The following is a 17,223-nucleotide window of genomic DNA, read 5'->3' on the forward strand; positions in this document are numbered from 1 at the left end:
CAGGCACATTAGACAGCTGGAAGTGGAATGATTGTTCGGCTGACAGCTCTCTCCCCCAACTCCCCCATATACAAGAATGCTGGATCTTGCCGAGCACTCCTGTGTTCTTCTATGAACGAGCTGCTGCCAGACTTCTTTGGCTGCTACTTCTTTCACGGAAACCAAAAGGATCAAATCATTGACCCCCCCATCAGATTATGTTGTGAGAATTCAGCCAGGAGCCTCCCAAACACGTTAGATGGCAGGCCGATTCAGTAACATTGAAGGGATCGGCCAACATTTACCTAACATGTACTAGGGCCTTTGGGCATTTTGCTTTGTTGATCTTTGCTTGAAAATCTAAATGCATAGGCTACTACAAAACAGTTTGTGATTCGCAAGCAAATATCTAGGTTACCCCACATGCACTTGGAAATTTCTTGCAGTCCTACATGATATTATGGGAACTTTGCTTTACAGTGGGTGCGGAAAGTATTCAGACCTCTTTAAATTTTTCACTCTGTTTCATTGCAGCCATTTGGTAAATTCAGAAAAGTTAATTTTCTTCTCATTAATGTACACTCTGCACCCCATCATGATAGAAAAAAACAGAAATGTAGAAAATCTTTGTAAATTTATTAAACAAGAAAAACTGAAATATCACATGGTCATAAGTATTCAGACTCATTACTCAGACACTCATATTTAAGTCACATGCTGTCCATTTCCTAGTGATCCTCCTTGAGATGGTTCTACTCCTTCATTGGAGTTCAGCTGTGTTTAATTGAACGGATAGGACTTTATTTGGAAAGGCACACACCTGTCTATATATACGACCTCACAACTCACAGTGTATGTCACACCAAAAGAGAATCATGAGGTCAAAGGAACTGCCCAAGGAGCTCAGAGACAGAATTGTGGCAAGGCACAGATCTGGCCAAGGTTACAAAAGAATTTCTGCAGTGCTCAAGGTACCTAAGCGCACAGTGGCCTTAAATGGAAAAAGTTTGGGACCACCAGAACTCTTCCTAGACCTGGCCGTCGAGCCAAACTGAGCAATCGTGGAAGAAGCACCTTGGTGAGAGAGGTAAAGAAGAACCCCAAGATTACTGTGGCAGAGCTGCAGAGATGCAGTAGAGCGATGGAAGAAAGTAATAGCTCAATACTGTGCAAATGGTCTGAATACTTATGACCCTGTGATATTTCAATTTTTCTTGTTTAATAAATTTGCAAAAAAAATCTACATTTCTGTTGTTTTCTTTCAAGATGGGGTGCAGAGTGTACAATAAGGGGAAAAAAAATGAACTTTTTTTGAATGTACCAAATGGCTACAATGAAACAAAGAGGGAAAAATGTAAAGGGGTCTGAATACTTTCCATACCCACTGTAGGTACAGGGAACAGTTACATTAAAAACTGTACAGCATAGGAAAATGTAAAGAAACACAAACATCTCAAACCTCATTCTGGATTTCAAAATATTCTTTAGATTCAGAGGCTGGAGATATCAGATAAATTGTCCTAAGTGTGAAAGTGATGCTTTTATGATGTGTTTTTACAATAGTAAAGTCCTACAACTTTGACAAAGCCGGTATAAAAACCATTGTGAAAATGTATCATTTTAAACCGGTGATATTTTAACTCAATCACCTTCTATAACAGATCTGATAAAAACTTTTCCATATTAAGAAAGTAGCCGGTCTCTTTAGCAGATGAACAATTAGCTTAAGATAGATGGGAAGTTCAATACAAGGCTCATCCCATCTAATAACAATATAAGAGCCAAAGAGAAGTTCTTACCATGCTTCAGATGTAGGCGGCTGTCATTCTTGGTGGGCCTGCACCTGTAGAAAATTTGTGTCTTTTAACAAAGTTGTTGATTGAAATATTGCAAAAAATATAAACTTGAAATAATGGTTGTTATACCAGCCTTCAATGTTTTGCTATTAATTGCCATTGTATTAATACAGAATTTATATATACACACACACACACACACACACATACACGTACATACTTCTACAGCTATATATAGGTCTCCCGTATACATTAATACTGTATAAAGGGCCATCTATTCCTCTATAAATGCATAAAGGTCATCCTTGTTGGTCAGCAGCTAGGTGTGAAGTCAATAAAACCCATGTGGCAATCCTTTAGTGACCTTTAAATAATCTTTACCTGCATACAATTACAGAACTAGAGATAGAAAATGATTTCATGTTTTTCGTAAAATATATTAATTTGCTACCTAAAAAACACTAGTCAGGAACCGTATATACGTAAATAGGTGACACCCATCTCCTCTATGGTGTCCCTTATACTTAAAGAACACAAGTTTAAGACAGACCCTCATGTCTCAACAGTTTATGTTCTCAAACACAGCATAGATCAATGCATTATATATTTTTATACACACACACACACACACACACACACACACACACACACACCTATATCTATCACAAAATTTGAAATGTTTTATTATTTTTGATATGGTCACTCATTTTGAAAGGACATGAAATATTTACTGTTCGATCTTTTAACTTATACAAATATTTAGGAAGCGCTAATGTATGGGGGAAAGGCCGATTGAAAGAGTATAAAGTGATCACATACAAGTGTCACAGTGGAGTGAGAGTAAATTCAAAGTTTCACTTCCTGCCCCTAAAGGTACCGTCACACTTTAGCGATGCTCCAGCGATCACACCAGCAGCGAACTGACCTGGTCAGGATCGCTGGTGCGTCGCTACATGGTCGCTGGTGAGCTGTCAATCAGGCAGATCTCACCAGCAACCAGTGACCAGCCCACAGCGACGCGTGGAAGCGATGCTGCGCTTGGTAACTAAGGTAAATATCGGGTAACCAAGCAAAGCACTTCGCTTGGTTACCAGCGCACACCGCTTAGCGCTGGCTCCCTGCACTCCTAGCCAGAGTACACATCGTGTTAATAAGCAAACCGCTTTGCTTATTTACCTGATGTGTACTCTGGCTACGTGTACAGGGAGCAGGGAGCCGGCACTGGCAGCCTGAGAGCGGCGGACGCTAGTAACCAAGGTAAATATTGGGTAACCAAGTAAAGCGCTTAGCTTGGTAACCCGATATTTACCTTGGTTACAGCTTACCGAAGGGTGCCAGAAGCCGGCTCCTGCTCCCTGCACATTCAGATCGTTGCTCTCTCGCTGTCAAACACAGCGATATGTGCTTCACAGCGGGAGAGCAACGTCCAAAAAATGAACCAGCAGTGTGTGTAACGAGCAGCGATTTCACAGCAGGGACCAGATCGCTACTCAGTGTCACACACAGCGAGATCGCTAATTAGGTCACTGGTGCGTCACAAAAAACGTGACTCAGCAGCGATCTCACTATGTGAGAAGTACTCCTAAGACTAAATAGAGAAAGTACTGGTTCATCTAAAAGAGACCAGCTAACATGGAGTCTTACATACTTTCATCCAATGAATAATTTCTTGTAAGTTCTGCTCCCTAGCAAAAAGGAAAAAATATTGAGCAAATACAGAAAAGGAAATAAGTATTTGATCCCTTGCTGATTTTGTAAGTTTGCCCACTGACAGAGATAAACAGTCTATAAATTTAAGGGTACGTTAAAATTAACAGTGAGAGATAGAATATCCAAAATAAAATCCAGAAAATCATATTGTATAAAATTATATAAATGTATTTGCATTTTGAAGAGAGTAATAAGTATTTGATCCCCTACAAACTATTAGGAGTTCTGGCTTCTACACACCAAATAGACGTTACTAATGAACTCGTTACCTGCATTTAAGACAGCTGTCTTAATTATCACCTGTATGAAGGGCTCCTGTCCACAGACTCAATCAGTCAGACTCTAACCTCTACATGGGCAAGACCAAAAGCTTTCTAAGGATGTCAGGGACAAGATCATAGACCTGCACAAGGCTGGCATGGGCTACAAAACCATAAGTAAGACACTGGGTGAGAAGGAGACAACTGTTGGTGCAATAGTAAGAAAATGGAAGAAATACAAAATGAGTGTCAATTGATATCGATCTGGGGCATCGTGCAATATTTCCCCTTGTGGAGTATCCAGGATAATAAGGAAGATGAGAGATCAGCCTAAAACTACATGTGAGAACTTGATAATGATCTCAAGGCAGCTGGGACCACTGTCACCAAGAAAACCATTGGTAACACATTATGCCATAATGGCTTAAAATCCTTCAATGCCCGCAAAGTCCTACCTACAGGCCCGTCTGAAGATTGCCAATGAACACCTGGATGATTCTGAGAGTGATTGGGAGAAGGTGCTGTGGTCAGATGATACAAAAATTGAGCTCTTTGGCATTAACTCAACTCGTCGTGTTTGCAGCATGAGATGGTGCATTGTCATTGCATGAAGATGATTTTGCTTCTGAACGCACGTTTCTGCTTTTTGTACCATGGAAGAAAGTTGTCAGTCAGAAACTCTATATACTTTGCAAAGGTCCTTTTCACACCTTCAGGAACCCTAAAAGGGGCCTATTGGATGTCTCCCATGATTCTGGCCCAAAACATGACTCCTCCACCTCCTTGCTGACGTCGCTGCCTTGTTGGGACATGGTGGCCATTCACCAACCATCCACTAATCCATCCATCTGGACCATCCAGGATTGCTCGACACATACGTAAACAAGACTGCTTGAAAATTAGTCTTCATGTATGTCTGGGCCCACTGCAACTGTTTCTGCTTGTGAGCACTGGTTAGGGGTGGCCGAATAGTAGGTTTATGCACCACAGCAAGCCTTTGAAGAATCCAAACCTTGAAATTCGAGGGACTCCAGAGGCACCAGCAGCTTCAAATATTTGTTTGCTGGTTTGTAATGGCTTTTTAGCTGCTGCTCTCTTAATCCGATGGACTTGCCTGGCAGAAACCTTCCTCATTCTGTCTTTATCAGCACGAACACGCATGTGCTCAGAATCAGCCACAAATCTCTTCACAATACGATGATCACGCTTAAGTTTTCGTGAAATATCTAATGTTTTCATTCCTTGTCCAAGGCATTGCAATATTTGCTGCTTTTCGGCAGCACAGAGATCCTTTTTCTTTCCTATATTACTTGAAAACTATGGCCTGCTTAATATTGTGGAACATCCAGTTTTCCTTTTATTGGGCTCACCTGGCAAACTAATTATCACAGGTATCTGAGATTGATTTCAGTGATCCAAAGAACCGTGATACACAATACCATCAATTAGTTTCATTGGGAAAAAAAAAATGAAATCGCTATGACACTTAAATCCAAGTTGCATAATAATTTGGAACATGGTGTAAAGGGTAACTACTAGAGAGGAGCCAAACTTTTCAAATTTGCTAGTTTTTCCAAATAGAACAAAACCCAAACTGCTCTGAATAGATGTGTAACATTTTGATGTCTCTAGACCTGCATCAAGCTGCTTTCAAAAACTAATGCAAACAGTAATGTCAAAGTGCCCTCAAGATGTAACTTTTCTTTAGTGCTCTGATTGAGGTCACACAGAATGTATGAAAAAGCTGAGGAGCAAAAAGCACAGTAGGGTCTTCTCTGATGATAAAGGACAATAAGGTGCAGGGGACTGGTCACCTGGTGAAATTGCGTATCACACAAAGATAAAAGTTTAAACTTGTCAGCTATTCTACTGTACTGCAGTATCACGAGTCAAAAAAACCCATTGGAATAAAATGAATCAAGTCTACATTGTATCCTGGACAATTCTTTTGTATATCAGTCAGCAGCACAGATGACCCAACTACTGTTCCACTTCTGTACAGTTTATTTAGTGTTATATAATGTGCTCTCCCTAATTCTGTGGCTTAAGTTTTATAATTATCAAGATTCAGCATCAAATGGCTGCTGTATTCTCTGCTTCATCTTTTATACAGGCTATGATAGTCCCTTCCGATTGGCTGTGTTATTCCATGTGATTGTTGCAAGGAATTTTATAGAAGCATCATCAGCCGCACTTAGGATCACCTGAGCCTTCTATGGTTGATGCAATCTTTTGCAGTGTACAAATGAAAACTGCCATTTTAGGCAATTTACGCAAAGTGAATCGCAGGTTGTACAAATTTGCCGGACTTAGCGAATTCCAAAAATTCACTAAAATTTGATTGATTTGCTCATTTCTAATTGGTATCTGTCCTATGTGTTACTTGTGAGACAACTCTAATTTCTATCAAAGTCACCAAAAAATATAATACTTATATCATGGCAAGAAACATTGGCTTTCAGTTCTTGAGCATGAAGACCTATTCAAACAGTAAGGCTGGGGCCACACGGGGATTACAGCGATCCCCTCGCATGACACTCGGCTCATGCTGGCAGTACAGCAGAGCCGAGTGTCATGCGAGTGTCCCTGCAACTGAGGTCCGTCCGTGCGAGCGGACCTCAGCTGCGGGGGGCAGGCCGGCACTGAGGAGGGGAGGAATTTATCTCCCTCTCTCCTCCGTAGCCAGCTATTGCGATTCTCGCTCTGCACTCACAAGTACACCAGTGTACCACAAGTGCAGTGCGATTTTTCTCTCGCCCCATACACTTGAATGGGTGCGAGAGAAAGAGTCTCGCATTACAGTCGCAGCATGCTGCGATTGTTTTCTCGGTCTGATTAGGGCTGAGAAAATAAATTGTTCATGTGTGCTAACACATAGGCTAATATTGGTCCGAGTGGAATGCAATTTTTTATTGCACTCCATTTGCACCGATTTTCATGCCGTGTGGCTTAGGCCTAAGGCGGGCTTTGCACGTTGCGACATCGCAAGCCGATGCTGCGATGTCGCACGCGATAGTCCCCGCCCCGTCGCAGGTACGATATCGTGATAGCTGGCGTAGCGAAAATTATCGCTACGCCAGCTTCACATGCACTCACCTGCCGTGTGACCGTCACTCTGGCCGGCGACCCGCCTCCTTCCTAAGGGGGCGGGTCGTGCGGCGTCATAGCGACGTCACACGGCAGGCGGCCAATAGCGGCGGAGGGGCGGAGATGAGCAGGATGTAAACATCCAGCCCACCTCCTTCCTTCCGCATTGTGGCCGGCGGCAGGTAAGGAGATGTTTCTCGCTCCTGCAGCTTCACACACAGCGATGTGTGCTGCCGCAGGAGCGAGGAACAACATCGTACCTGTCGCGGCATCGGCATTATGGAAATGTCGGAGGCTGCAACGATGATACGATAACGACGCTTTTGCGCTCATTCATCATATCATCTAGGATTTACACCCTACGACATCGCAAGTGACGGCGGATGTGCGTCACTTTCGATTTGACCCCACCGACATCGCACCTGCGATGTCGTAGTGTGCAAAGCCGCCCTAACACTAATCTTAGCTTCTTGGATTCCTATGTAGCACAAATAGTAGAGTAACGCAGTGGGATGAAGAAAATGAAACTTCTATGTTGTCTGAAAGAAGCACCAAGCACATTTTTGTATTAATCAGCCCCTGTATCCTGCGTGTACCAATATTTCTAACAGCTCTGGGGCAATGAATGAAATAGGATAAGCTTGCACTGCTAATCTCCGGCAGCACCCATCTTTATAGTAAGTAGCCTATATATTTTGCATATGACAAAAGTTACAGTTGTGATTTTTCTTTTCATTCTCCAGAACAAATGTCACTTTTCATGCAACCTATAATATTGCATAATGTTTGGTGTCTTGACAGCTGTTGGGAGAAACAGCCAGTATAGAAGACATACTAGCCAAATGGTCATGCCAAATAAGACCGTAAGGTCATTTCAGGTCAAGAGCAGGACAAAATTTTAAATGTCAGCATCTTTGTACTTTCTGTGGTGTGTTTGTGGCCAAAAAGTTTCCAGGGTTAACTTTAATCTTCGTTTTAAGGGTCTGTTATTTTCCATGGGTTGTAAGTGATTGTCAGAAAGTTTCTAATATACACTGAACAAAAATATAAAAACAACACTTGTTTTTGCTCCCATTTTTCATGAGCTGAAACCAAAGATTTAAGACTTTATAACTTTCTATGGACAAAAGGCCTTTTTCTTTCAAATATTGTTCACAAATTTGTCTAAATCTGTGATAGTCAGCACTTCTTCATTGCTGAGATAATCCGTCCACCTCACAGGTGTGGCATGTCAAGATGCTGACAAGACAGCATGATTATGGCACAGATGTGTCTTAGGCTGGCCACAATAAAAGACCACCCTAAAATGTATAGTTTTACAGTATTGAGAGGGACTGATCAGAAAGCTGGTCAGTTTATGATTTCACCACCATTTGCCTCACACAGTGTAGCACATCTATCTTTGCATAGAGTTGAACAGGTTGTTGAACGTGACCTGTAGAGTGTTGGTCCACGTCTCTTCAATGGCTGCGAAGTTGCTGGATATTGGCAGGAACGTGAACATGTTGATGTATACGCCAATGCAGAGCATCCCAAACATGCTTGATGGGCGACATGTCTGGGGAGTATGCTTGCCATGCCAGAACTGGGACTTTTTTAAGCTTTGTTTGGGGGATAAATGGCACAACAATGGGCCTCTCGTCACATTATTTTTGTGCATTTAGTATGGCATTAACAAAATGCATCCGTGTTCCTTGTCCATAACCTAATCCTGCCCATACCATAACCCTACCACCATGGGCCACTTGATTCAAAACATTGACATCAGCACACTGCTCACCCACACAACACCATGCACGCAGTCTGTCATCTGCAGTGTACAAAGAAACCAGAGATTAATCTGTGAAGGGAACACCTCTCTAATGTGCCAGACATCATTGAATGTGAAAATTTGACTACTCAAGTCAGTTACTACAACAAACTGCAGTTAGGTGTAGAGTCTCAATGAGAACGACAAGCGGATGAGCACATGGAGACTGTTTCTGACAGTTTATGTAGAAACTCTTTGGTTATGAAAATAAATTGGTGCAGCAGGTGTTGGGGTAGATGGTCTCAGATGATCTTGGAGGTGACGATGCTGGATGTTCAGGTCCTGAGCTGGTGTGGTTACACATGTCCTGCAGTTGTGAGGCCAATTGGATGCACTGTCGAATTGTCTCAAAAAAACATCCTTTGGAGATGGCTTATGGTAGTGCAACAGCTCTGGTGGATATTCCTGCAGTCAGCATGCTAGTTGCACGCCCCTCAAAACTTGTAACAACTGTGACATTGTGCTGTTTGATAAAACTGCATATTTTAGACTGACCTTTTATTGTGGCCAGGTAAGGCACACCTTTGCAATAATCATGCTGTCTAATCAGCATCTTGATATGCCACACCAGTGAGGTGGATGAAATATCTCGGCAAAAGAAAAGTGCTCACTAACAGATTTAGACAAATTTGTGAACAATGTTTGAGAGAAAAAGGCCTTTTTTTTTTTGCACAAAAGTTCAATTTATAATTTATTTTCTACATTTATGAGATTATAAAATGTATGGGAGATGGAGAATGTAATTTCTAATATCAGAACCTGAAAATATGACATTGAGAAAAAATGTTTTTTTCACAGTATATTGAGCTGATTTACTGTAAATACATGTCCCTGTGTTCTTCAAAGCAAAAGGTTGGAAGACTTTCTGGTAGCCTCCATGGACATGGTACGTTGGATGGTAGGGAAATCAAAGATCTATCAAGCGAGATTGCAATTATATGAAACTTAGTTGGATTATTTTTCCAATCAATTTCAGATTGCCAACTGGACCTGGCCACCCAATACACACAAAAATATTAATAGGTTCTGGGGGGGGGGGGGTGTTTATTTTTTTTTTTGCTTTATGCTTAAATCGAAAAAAAAGTTCAATGATTTTAAATAACTAAGTTCAATGGAAGTGTCATTGTGGAGGCTAATCTTTAGCAAAATTCGCCAAATTTTCCATTGGCAACAGTGGAATATCATTAAAGTGTTTGGCCCCTGCTTTTTTTTTTTTTCTTTCTTTCTCATCAATCCTTAGGATAGGCCTTCAATATCGGATTGATGGAAGTGAAACATGCAGTATTCCTGAAGAACAACTGTTCCCGAGGCCAGCCAGAACTTCTCAAATGCTGCCGGAAAACAGCAGCTCCGTCACATCTATAGTGGCCACGGCCTGGTACTGCAGATCCACCCCTTATTCAAATAGTATTTTGTCAGCATCTTATATCTTCCGGTAGCTGTCGGTAACAGCTGGTTGGGAGGGGTGCAGAGTTTTGCACCCCTACTGATCAGATATTAATGGCCTACAGTATACCGGGGATAGGCCATCAATAAACAAGTAGTGGTCAACTTTTAAGTCCACTGGATTCTCTCAAGCCAAGCTCTCGACCATAACGATCAATGACACATGGACAATGATGAACTAGTGAAGGAATTCTCTCTTTATATTTATATCTCAATCCATCATGATGGCAAAACACGTTGCACAGAGTGAATTCAGCAAGGAATGACACATTTACAGGACATGCCCCTGAAACGTCCAGATGTGTAGTTCTTTGCTGAATCCACTATGCAAAATGTCTCATGTGCTGTGAATAGACTGCAAACGTCTTATAATAATAATACAAACTGGCAACTTGTGATGAATAGATGAAATTATATTTTTAGACATTTTTACCACGATGGAAATTTGTTCTATGGCTTTGAAACAACTATGAAGAAAGAATTTCTTTGGTGGTTCATCACTGTCTATGTCTGACTGACAGTTATTGGCTAGACATAGGCATGTAATACTTAATTACTGACAATTGGACCTGAAGTGTATGCTTATTTTGTAAACTGTAAGCTGAAGCTTGGACTGGAAGGCTCTCAATATGAAAGTAGGCATTGAAACTATTATGGTATATGTGCATGCTGCAGCAAATTTGTTCACAGAAAAAAAACAGCACTTTATGGCAGGAAACGCAGCAAAAAAAACGCATGCGTTTTTGGTGCGTTTTTGTCCCAAGAGTGTTTTTTTTGTGTGAAATCAATGGCTAAAAGGGATAAAAAAAAAAACAAAACACACAAAGAAATGACATGCTGCAGGGTTTTTTTGTGCATCAAAAACTGCAAACTAAAAAAAAAAAATATGCGCACAGTATTTTTGAATTCTCATAGACTTTGCTGGGAGAAGGAAAGACATGCAGTTTTGGGCAACAAACTGCACCAAAAAATGTGGCGTGTGCACTTGTGGTAATGATTTACTGGCCTAACATGAATACCTGCTAAAATACATTTGGTTTTCTAAGTACAGATCTTTAGTTTAATAGAGGATTTGAACTGATAATATGGAATATACTAAGCTTGTTCGCATGGAAATTATGTTTTACAAAGTGATAAAAGATCAGTCTAATTATGTATAGTAGTGTGCAAACGTTTTAAACGTGTGGAAAAAATGCGCCAAAGTAACAATGTTTTTAAAAATAAAGAATTGACACTTTTTTTTTTTAAATCAATTAACTAAATGTAAATGAAATCAAATCAATATTTGGTGTGACCACTGACCAACCTTTGCCCTCAAAGTAGTAAAAAATCTAGGTACAGTTGAACAAAGTCAGGGATTTTTGTAAGATTATAGCCAGGTGTATGACTTAAGGCCGCTTTACACGCAGCGATATCGCTATCGATATCGCTAGCAAGCATACCCGCCCCCGTCGGTTGTGCGTCACGGGCAAATCGCTGCCCGTGGCGCACAACATCGCTTGGACCTGTCACACTACTTACCTGCCTAGCGACGTCACTAAGCGGCCGCCCAATAGAAGCGGAGGGGCGGAGATAAGCGGAACAAACATTCCGCCCACCTCCTTCCTTCCTCATTGCGGGCAGCCGCAGGTACGAGTTGTTACTCGTTCCTGCACTGCGGTGTCACACATAGCGATGTGTGCTGCCGCAGGAACGACGAACAACCTGCGTCCTGCTACAGCAACGATATTTGGGAAATGGACAGCGTGTCAACGATCAGGTAAGAAAATTTGCTCGTAAACGGTCGTTCGTGCGTTTCACATGCAACGACGACGCTAACGAGGCCGGATGTGTGAATTCGGTGAACCCCAACAACATCGCGTTAGCGATGTCGTTGCGTGCATAGCGGCCTTAATTGTACTAAACTGGCAATGTTGATCATATTTCAATATGGACGTTGAAACAGTCATACAAAAAGCTTTGTGTGCAGGAGGCTTAAATCTGGGTGAGGAACATCCAAACTCTGCTACAAAAGAGGATTCATGTCAAATGAAATACACCATGACGAGACTGAGCAAAGCAACAATGCACAAGGTAGTTATACTGAATCTGCAAAGCCTCTCCCAGGCAAAGATTGGAAAGCAGACTGGGGTTTAAATATGTGCTGTTCAAGCTCTGAAGAAGCACCTCAAAATGGGCAATATTAAGATCGGTGGATTTAGTGGTCAACAAAGGAAACCAAGCGCAGCAGACGAAAGAAGCCCCTGGCGAAACGCGCGTTAGGGTATTTATTTTCTCCAAGCTCCATGCACTTTATTCTGGCAGCCTGACACTGGTTCGTATGGCCGCTTTTGTATCCCCTGGCCTCTTCATGCTTTTATGGCTGCATCTTTGAACCTCGGGCTAATGCAATATTACTTGTCCTGTTGCTGCTAAAACCGCTGGTTTTCGGTGCTCTGGGTCAGTGCAATAATTATTATCTTTCTGCTGCTATTTATCATCCTTGGGTTGGTGCAATAGATTATACATTGGCAGTGCCATTTATACTTTTCTAGCTCGTTATTGAAACACAGCCCATATAGTGCATTTTATCTACTTCTTGCCTTATTTGCACAGGTGGATTTGTCCCACATATCTGATTTATTGCTTTATGTACTGACTGAAGAGGAGTGTAATATCTAACCTTATATTGAGGACCCCTAGTGGTCAAAATATATATATTTATTTATCCATTATGTATTGGTGATACAATTGTGCCTTCGGGTTGCTTATGGATGGAAATAATTTTCATGGCTTATCCCCTTTTTCTTTTTTTGTTTGTTAGTGTTTACTTTGCTGATTAATTTTTTCAATAAAGATATTATTTGATTCTACCTTTTGGCTACTCACTCTGTTCTTTATAGGTTATTGTTCTTACTTCAGAGTTAGCTAATATATGATTTTGGCCATTTATTGGTGTTTTACCATACCTCCCAACTTTTAAAGAAGGAAAAGAGGGACAAAGTTTGCGGCGCGCGTAGCGCGCCGCGGCAAATTTTTAGGCCATGCCCCCTAACCACACCCATTTCACAGTCACGCCCATATCCACTCCCCATCCACACCCATTCAGCACAAACACGCAGGCAGCCGGCGGGCCTCCAGCACGGACACGCAGGCAGCCGGCGGGCCTCCAGCACGGACACGCAGGCAGCCGGCGGGCCTCCAGCACGGACACGCAGGCAGCCGGCGGGCCTCCAGCACGGACACGCAGGCAGCCGGCGGGCCTCCAGCACGGACACGCAGGCAGCCGGCGGGCCTCCAGCACGGACACGCAGGCAGCCACAGTGAGGCGGCCGGTCGCCCGCACAGTGAGGCGGCCGGTCGCCTTCACAGACAGGCGGCCGGCCGCCTTCACAGACAGGCGGCGGGCCGCCCGCACAGAGAGGCGGCCAGCCGCCCGCACAGAGAGGCGGCCGGCTGCCCGCACAATGAGGCGGCGGGCCGCCCGCACAGACAGGCGGCGGGGGGCGCCCGCACAGACAGGCGGCGGGGGGCGCCCGCACAGACAGGCGGCGGGCCGCCCGCACAGACAGGCGGCCGGCCGACCGCACAGACAGGCAGCGGGCCGCACGCACAGAGAAGCGGCCGGCTGCACGCACAGACAGGCCGCCGGCCGACCGCACAGACAGGCCGTCGGCCGACCGCACAGAGAAGCGGCCGGCTGCACGCACAGACAGGCGGCCGTCCGCCGGAACAGAGAGGCGGCCGGCCGCACGCACAGAGATGCGGCCGCCCGCCCGCACAATGAGGCGGCGGGCCGCCCTCACAGACAGGCGGCCGGCCGCCCGCACAGACAGGCCGCCGGCCGCCCGCACAGACAGGCCGCCGGCCGCCCGCACAGACAGGCCGCCGGCCGCCCGCACAGACAGGCCGCCGGCCGACCGCACAGACAGGCCGCCGGCCGACCGCACAGACAGGCCGCCGGCCGACCGCACAGACAGGCCGCCGGCCGACCGCACAGACAGGCCGCCGGCCGACCGCACAGACAGGCCGCCGGCCGACCGCACAGACAGGCTCCGGCCGGGGGTGAGGGGGGGGGGAGGGAGGGAAATCAGCGCTGGGGAGATTTTACTGTACCAGCAGCAGCACAGGCAGCGCTCCTCTCTGTTTTGCCACGTCTACTGGGATGGTAGGAGGGAAAAGCAGGGAGGCAGAGAGAGTGGGTGGGCGGAGCCCGGGAGCCGGCCGTCCCGCCCGTGGCAACGGGACAAACAACATAAAGCGTGAAAGTCCCGCTGTATCCGGGACGGTTGGGAGGTATGTGTGAGCTTCAAGGGAAATAAAAAGGGATTGTAGGTCAACGTCTCTGGGTGCAATAGTGTGCAGCACTACTTGAAATGCTCTGCCTATTGGTAGGGGAGAGAGGGTGCGATGCTCTGCCTGGGGGAATGGGGAGGGGGAGAGAGAGGGTGCGATGCTCTGCCTGGGGGAAGGGGGGAGAGAGAGAGGGTGCGATGCTCTGCCTGTGGGAAGGGGGGAGAGAGAGAGGGTGCGATGCTCTGCCTGGGGGAATGGGGAGGGGGAGAGAGAGGGTGCGATGCTCTGCATGGGGGAATGGGGAGGGGGAGAGAGAGGGTGCGATGCTCTGCCTGGGGGAATGGGGAGGGGGAGAGAGAGGGTGCGATGCTCTGCCTGGGGGAATGGGGAGGGGGAGAGAGAGGGTGCGATGCTCTGCCTGGGGGAATGGGGAGGGGCCGGGGGAGAGAGAGGGTGCGATGCTCTGCCTGGGGGAATGGGGAGGGGGAGAGAGAGGGTGCGATGCTCTGCCTGGGGGAAGGGGGGAGAGAGAGAGGGTGCGATGCTCTGCCTGGGGGAAGGGGGGAGAGAGAGAGGGTGTGATGCTCTGCCTGGGGGAATGGGGAGGGGGAGAGAGAGGGTGCGATGCTCTGCATGGGGGAATGGGGAGGGGGAGAGAGAGGGTGCGATGCTCTGCCTGGGGGAATGGGGAGGGGGAGAGAGAGGGTGCGATGCTCTGCCTGGGGGAATGGGGAGGGGCCGGGGGAGAGAGAGGGTGCGATGCTCTGCCTGGGGGAATGGGGAGGGGGAGAGAGAGGGTGCGATGCTCTGCCTGGGGGAATGGGGAGGGGGAGAGAGAGGGTGCGATGCTCTGCCTGGGGGAATGGGGAGGGGGAGATAGAGGGTGCGATGCTCTGCCTGGGGGAATGGGGAGGGGGAGAGAGAGGGTGCGATGCTCTGCCTGGGGGAATGGGGAGGGGGAGAGAGAGGGTGCGATGCTCTGCCTGGGGGAATGGGGAGGGGGAGAGAGAGGGTGCGATGCTCTGCCTGGGGGAATGGGGAGGGGGAGAGAGAGGGTGCGATGCTCTGCATGGGGGAATGGGGAGGGGGAGAGAGAGGGTGCGATGCTCTGCCTGTGGGAATGGGGAGGGGGAGAGAGAGGGTGAGATGCTCTGCCTGGGGGAATGGGGAGGGGGAGAGAGAGGGTGCGATGCTCTGCATGGGGGAATGGGGAGGGGGAGAGAGAGGGTGCGATGCTCTGCATGGGGGAATGGGGAGGGGGAGAGAGAGGGTGCGATGCTCTGCATGGGGGAATGGGGAGGGGGAGAGAGAGGGTGCGATGCTCTGCATGGGGGAATGGGGAGGGGGAGAGAGAGGGTGCGATGCTCTGCCTGGGGGAATGGGGAGTTGGAGATAGAGGGTGCGATGCTCTGCCTGGGGGAATGGGGAGGGGGAGAGAGAGGGTGCGATGCTCTGCCTGGGGGAATGGGGAGGGGGAGAGAGAGGGTGCGATGCTCTGCCTGGGGGAATGGGGAGGGGGAGAGAGAGGGTGCGATGCTCTGCCTGGGGGAATGGGGAGGGGGAGAGAGAGGGTGCGATGCTCTGCATGGGGGAATGGGGAGGGGGAGAGAGAGGGTGCGATGCTCTGCCTGTGGGAATGGGGAGGGGGAGAGAGAGGGTGAGATGCTCTGCCTGGGGGAATGGGGAGGGGGAGAGAGAGGGTGCGATGCTCTGCATGGGGGAATGGGGAGGGGGAGAGAGAGGGTGCGATGCTCTGCATGGGGGAATGGGGAGGGGGAGAGAGAGGGTGCGATGCTCTGCATGGGGGAATGGGGAGGGGGAGAGAGAGGGTGCGATGCTCTGCATGGGGGAATGGGGAGGGGGAGAGAGAGGGTGCGATGCTCTGCCTGGGGGAATGGGGAGGGGCCGGGGGAGAGAGAGGGTGCGATGCTCTGCCTGGGGGAATGGGGAGGGGCCGGGGGAGAGAGAGGGTGCGATGCTCTGCCTGGGGGAATGGGGAGGGGCCGGGGGAGAGAGAGGGTGCGATGCTCTGCCTGTGGGAATGGGGAGGGGGAGAGAGAGGGTGAGATGCTCTGCCTGGGGGAACAGACGGCCGACCGCCGGAACAGAGAGGCGGCCGGCCGCACGCACAGAGAAGCGGCCGGCCGCCCGCACAGAGAAGCGGCCGGCCGCCCGCACAGAGAAGCGGCCGGCCGCCCGCACAGAGAAGCGGCCGGCAGCCCGCACAATGAGGCGGCGGGCCGCCCTCACAGACAGGCGGCCGGCCGACCGCACAGACAGGCTCCGGCCGGGGGTGAGGGGGGGGGGGGGGGAGGGTTGGGAAATCAGCGCCGGGGAGGAGATGTTACTGTACCAGCAGCAGCGCTCCTCTCTGACTGTGTTATGCCACGTCTTACTGGGAGGTAGGAGGGAAAAGCAGGGAGGCGGAGAGAGAGTGGGTGGGCGGAGCCCGGGAGCCGGCCGTCCCGCCCGTGGCAACGGGACAAACAACGTAAAGCGTGAATGTCCCGCTGTATCCGGGACGGTTGGGAGGTATGGTTTTACTGTTTGGAGAAGTTTGGCCAGAAATGGTGATTTTGAACGAACTGCAATCAAACAGCCCCATCTTCAAAATAGATATAAGACCAAGTAACTCAACTATTTACGAAAACATAGGAACTGGAGTGTGGAAAATAGTGGCAGGTGCGCTGAATAGTCTAAATTTGAAATATTTGGCTGTAACAGAAGTCAGTTTGCTGAAGGACTGCAGAGTATTTTCATAAACTGTATACAAGTGTACCTAGAATAGTTGATGTGGTTTTGAAGGCAAAAGGTGGTGACACCAGATATTCATGTGATTTGGAATGCTCTTTTGTTCATT

At 47.4% G+C, this 17,223-nt stretch overlaps 1 protein-coding gene across 2 annotated transcripts in view; it reads right to left on the reverse strand.

Moving 5' to 3' along the window:
• Positions 1-17,223, reverse strand: part of LEF1 (lymphoid enhancer binding factor 1) — a 228,127-nt gene that overhangs the window by 35,627 nt on the left and 175,277 nt on the right. Inside the window, exon 10 of one of the 2 annotated variants that reach the window (XM_075349259.1) lies at positions 1,779-1,822. The exons of the other annotated variant lie outside the window; for it this stretch is intronic. Within the exon in view, the coding sequence (XP_075205374.1) occupies positions 1,785-1,822 (38 nt within the window). The 3' untranslated portion in view covers positions 1,779-1,784. The remainder of the gene's footprint in view (positions 1-1,778; positions 1,823-17,223) is intronic. 2 annotated transcript variants of the gene reach the window in all.

The sequence above is a fragment of the Anomaloglossus baeobatrachus genome, chromosome 1, assembly GCF_048569485.1.
Source record: "Anomaloglossus baeobatrachus isolate aAnoBae1 chromosome 1, aAnoBae1.hap1, whole genome shotgun sequence".
Lineage (NCBI taxonomy): Eukaryota > Metazoa > Chordata > Amphibia > Anura > Aromobatidae > Anomaloglossus > Anomaloglossus baeobatrachus.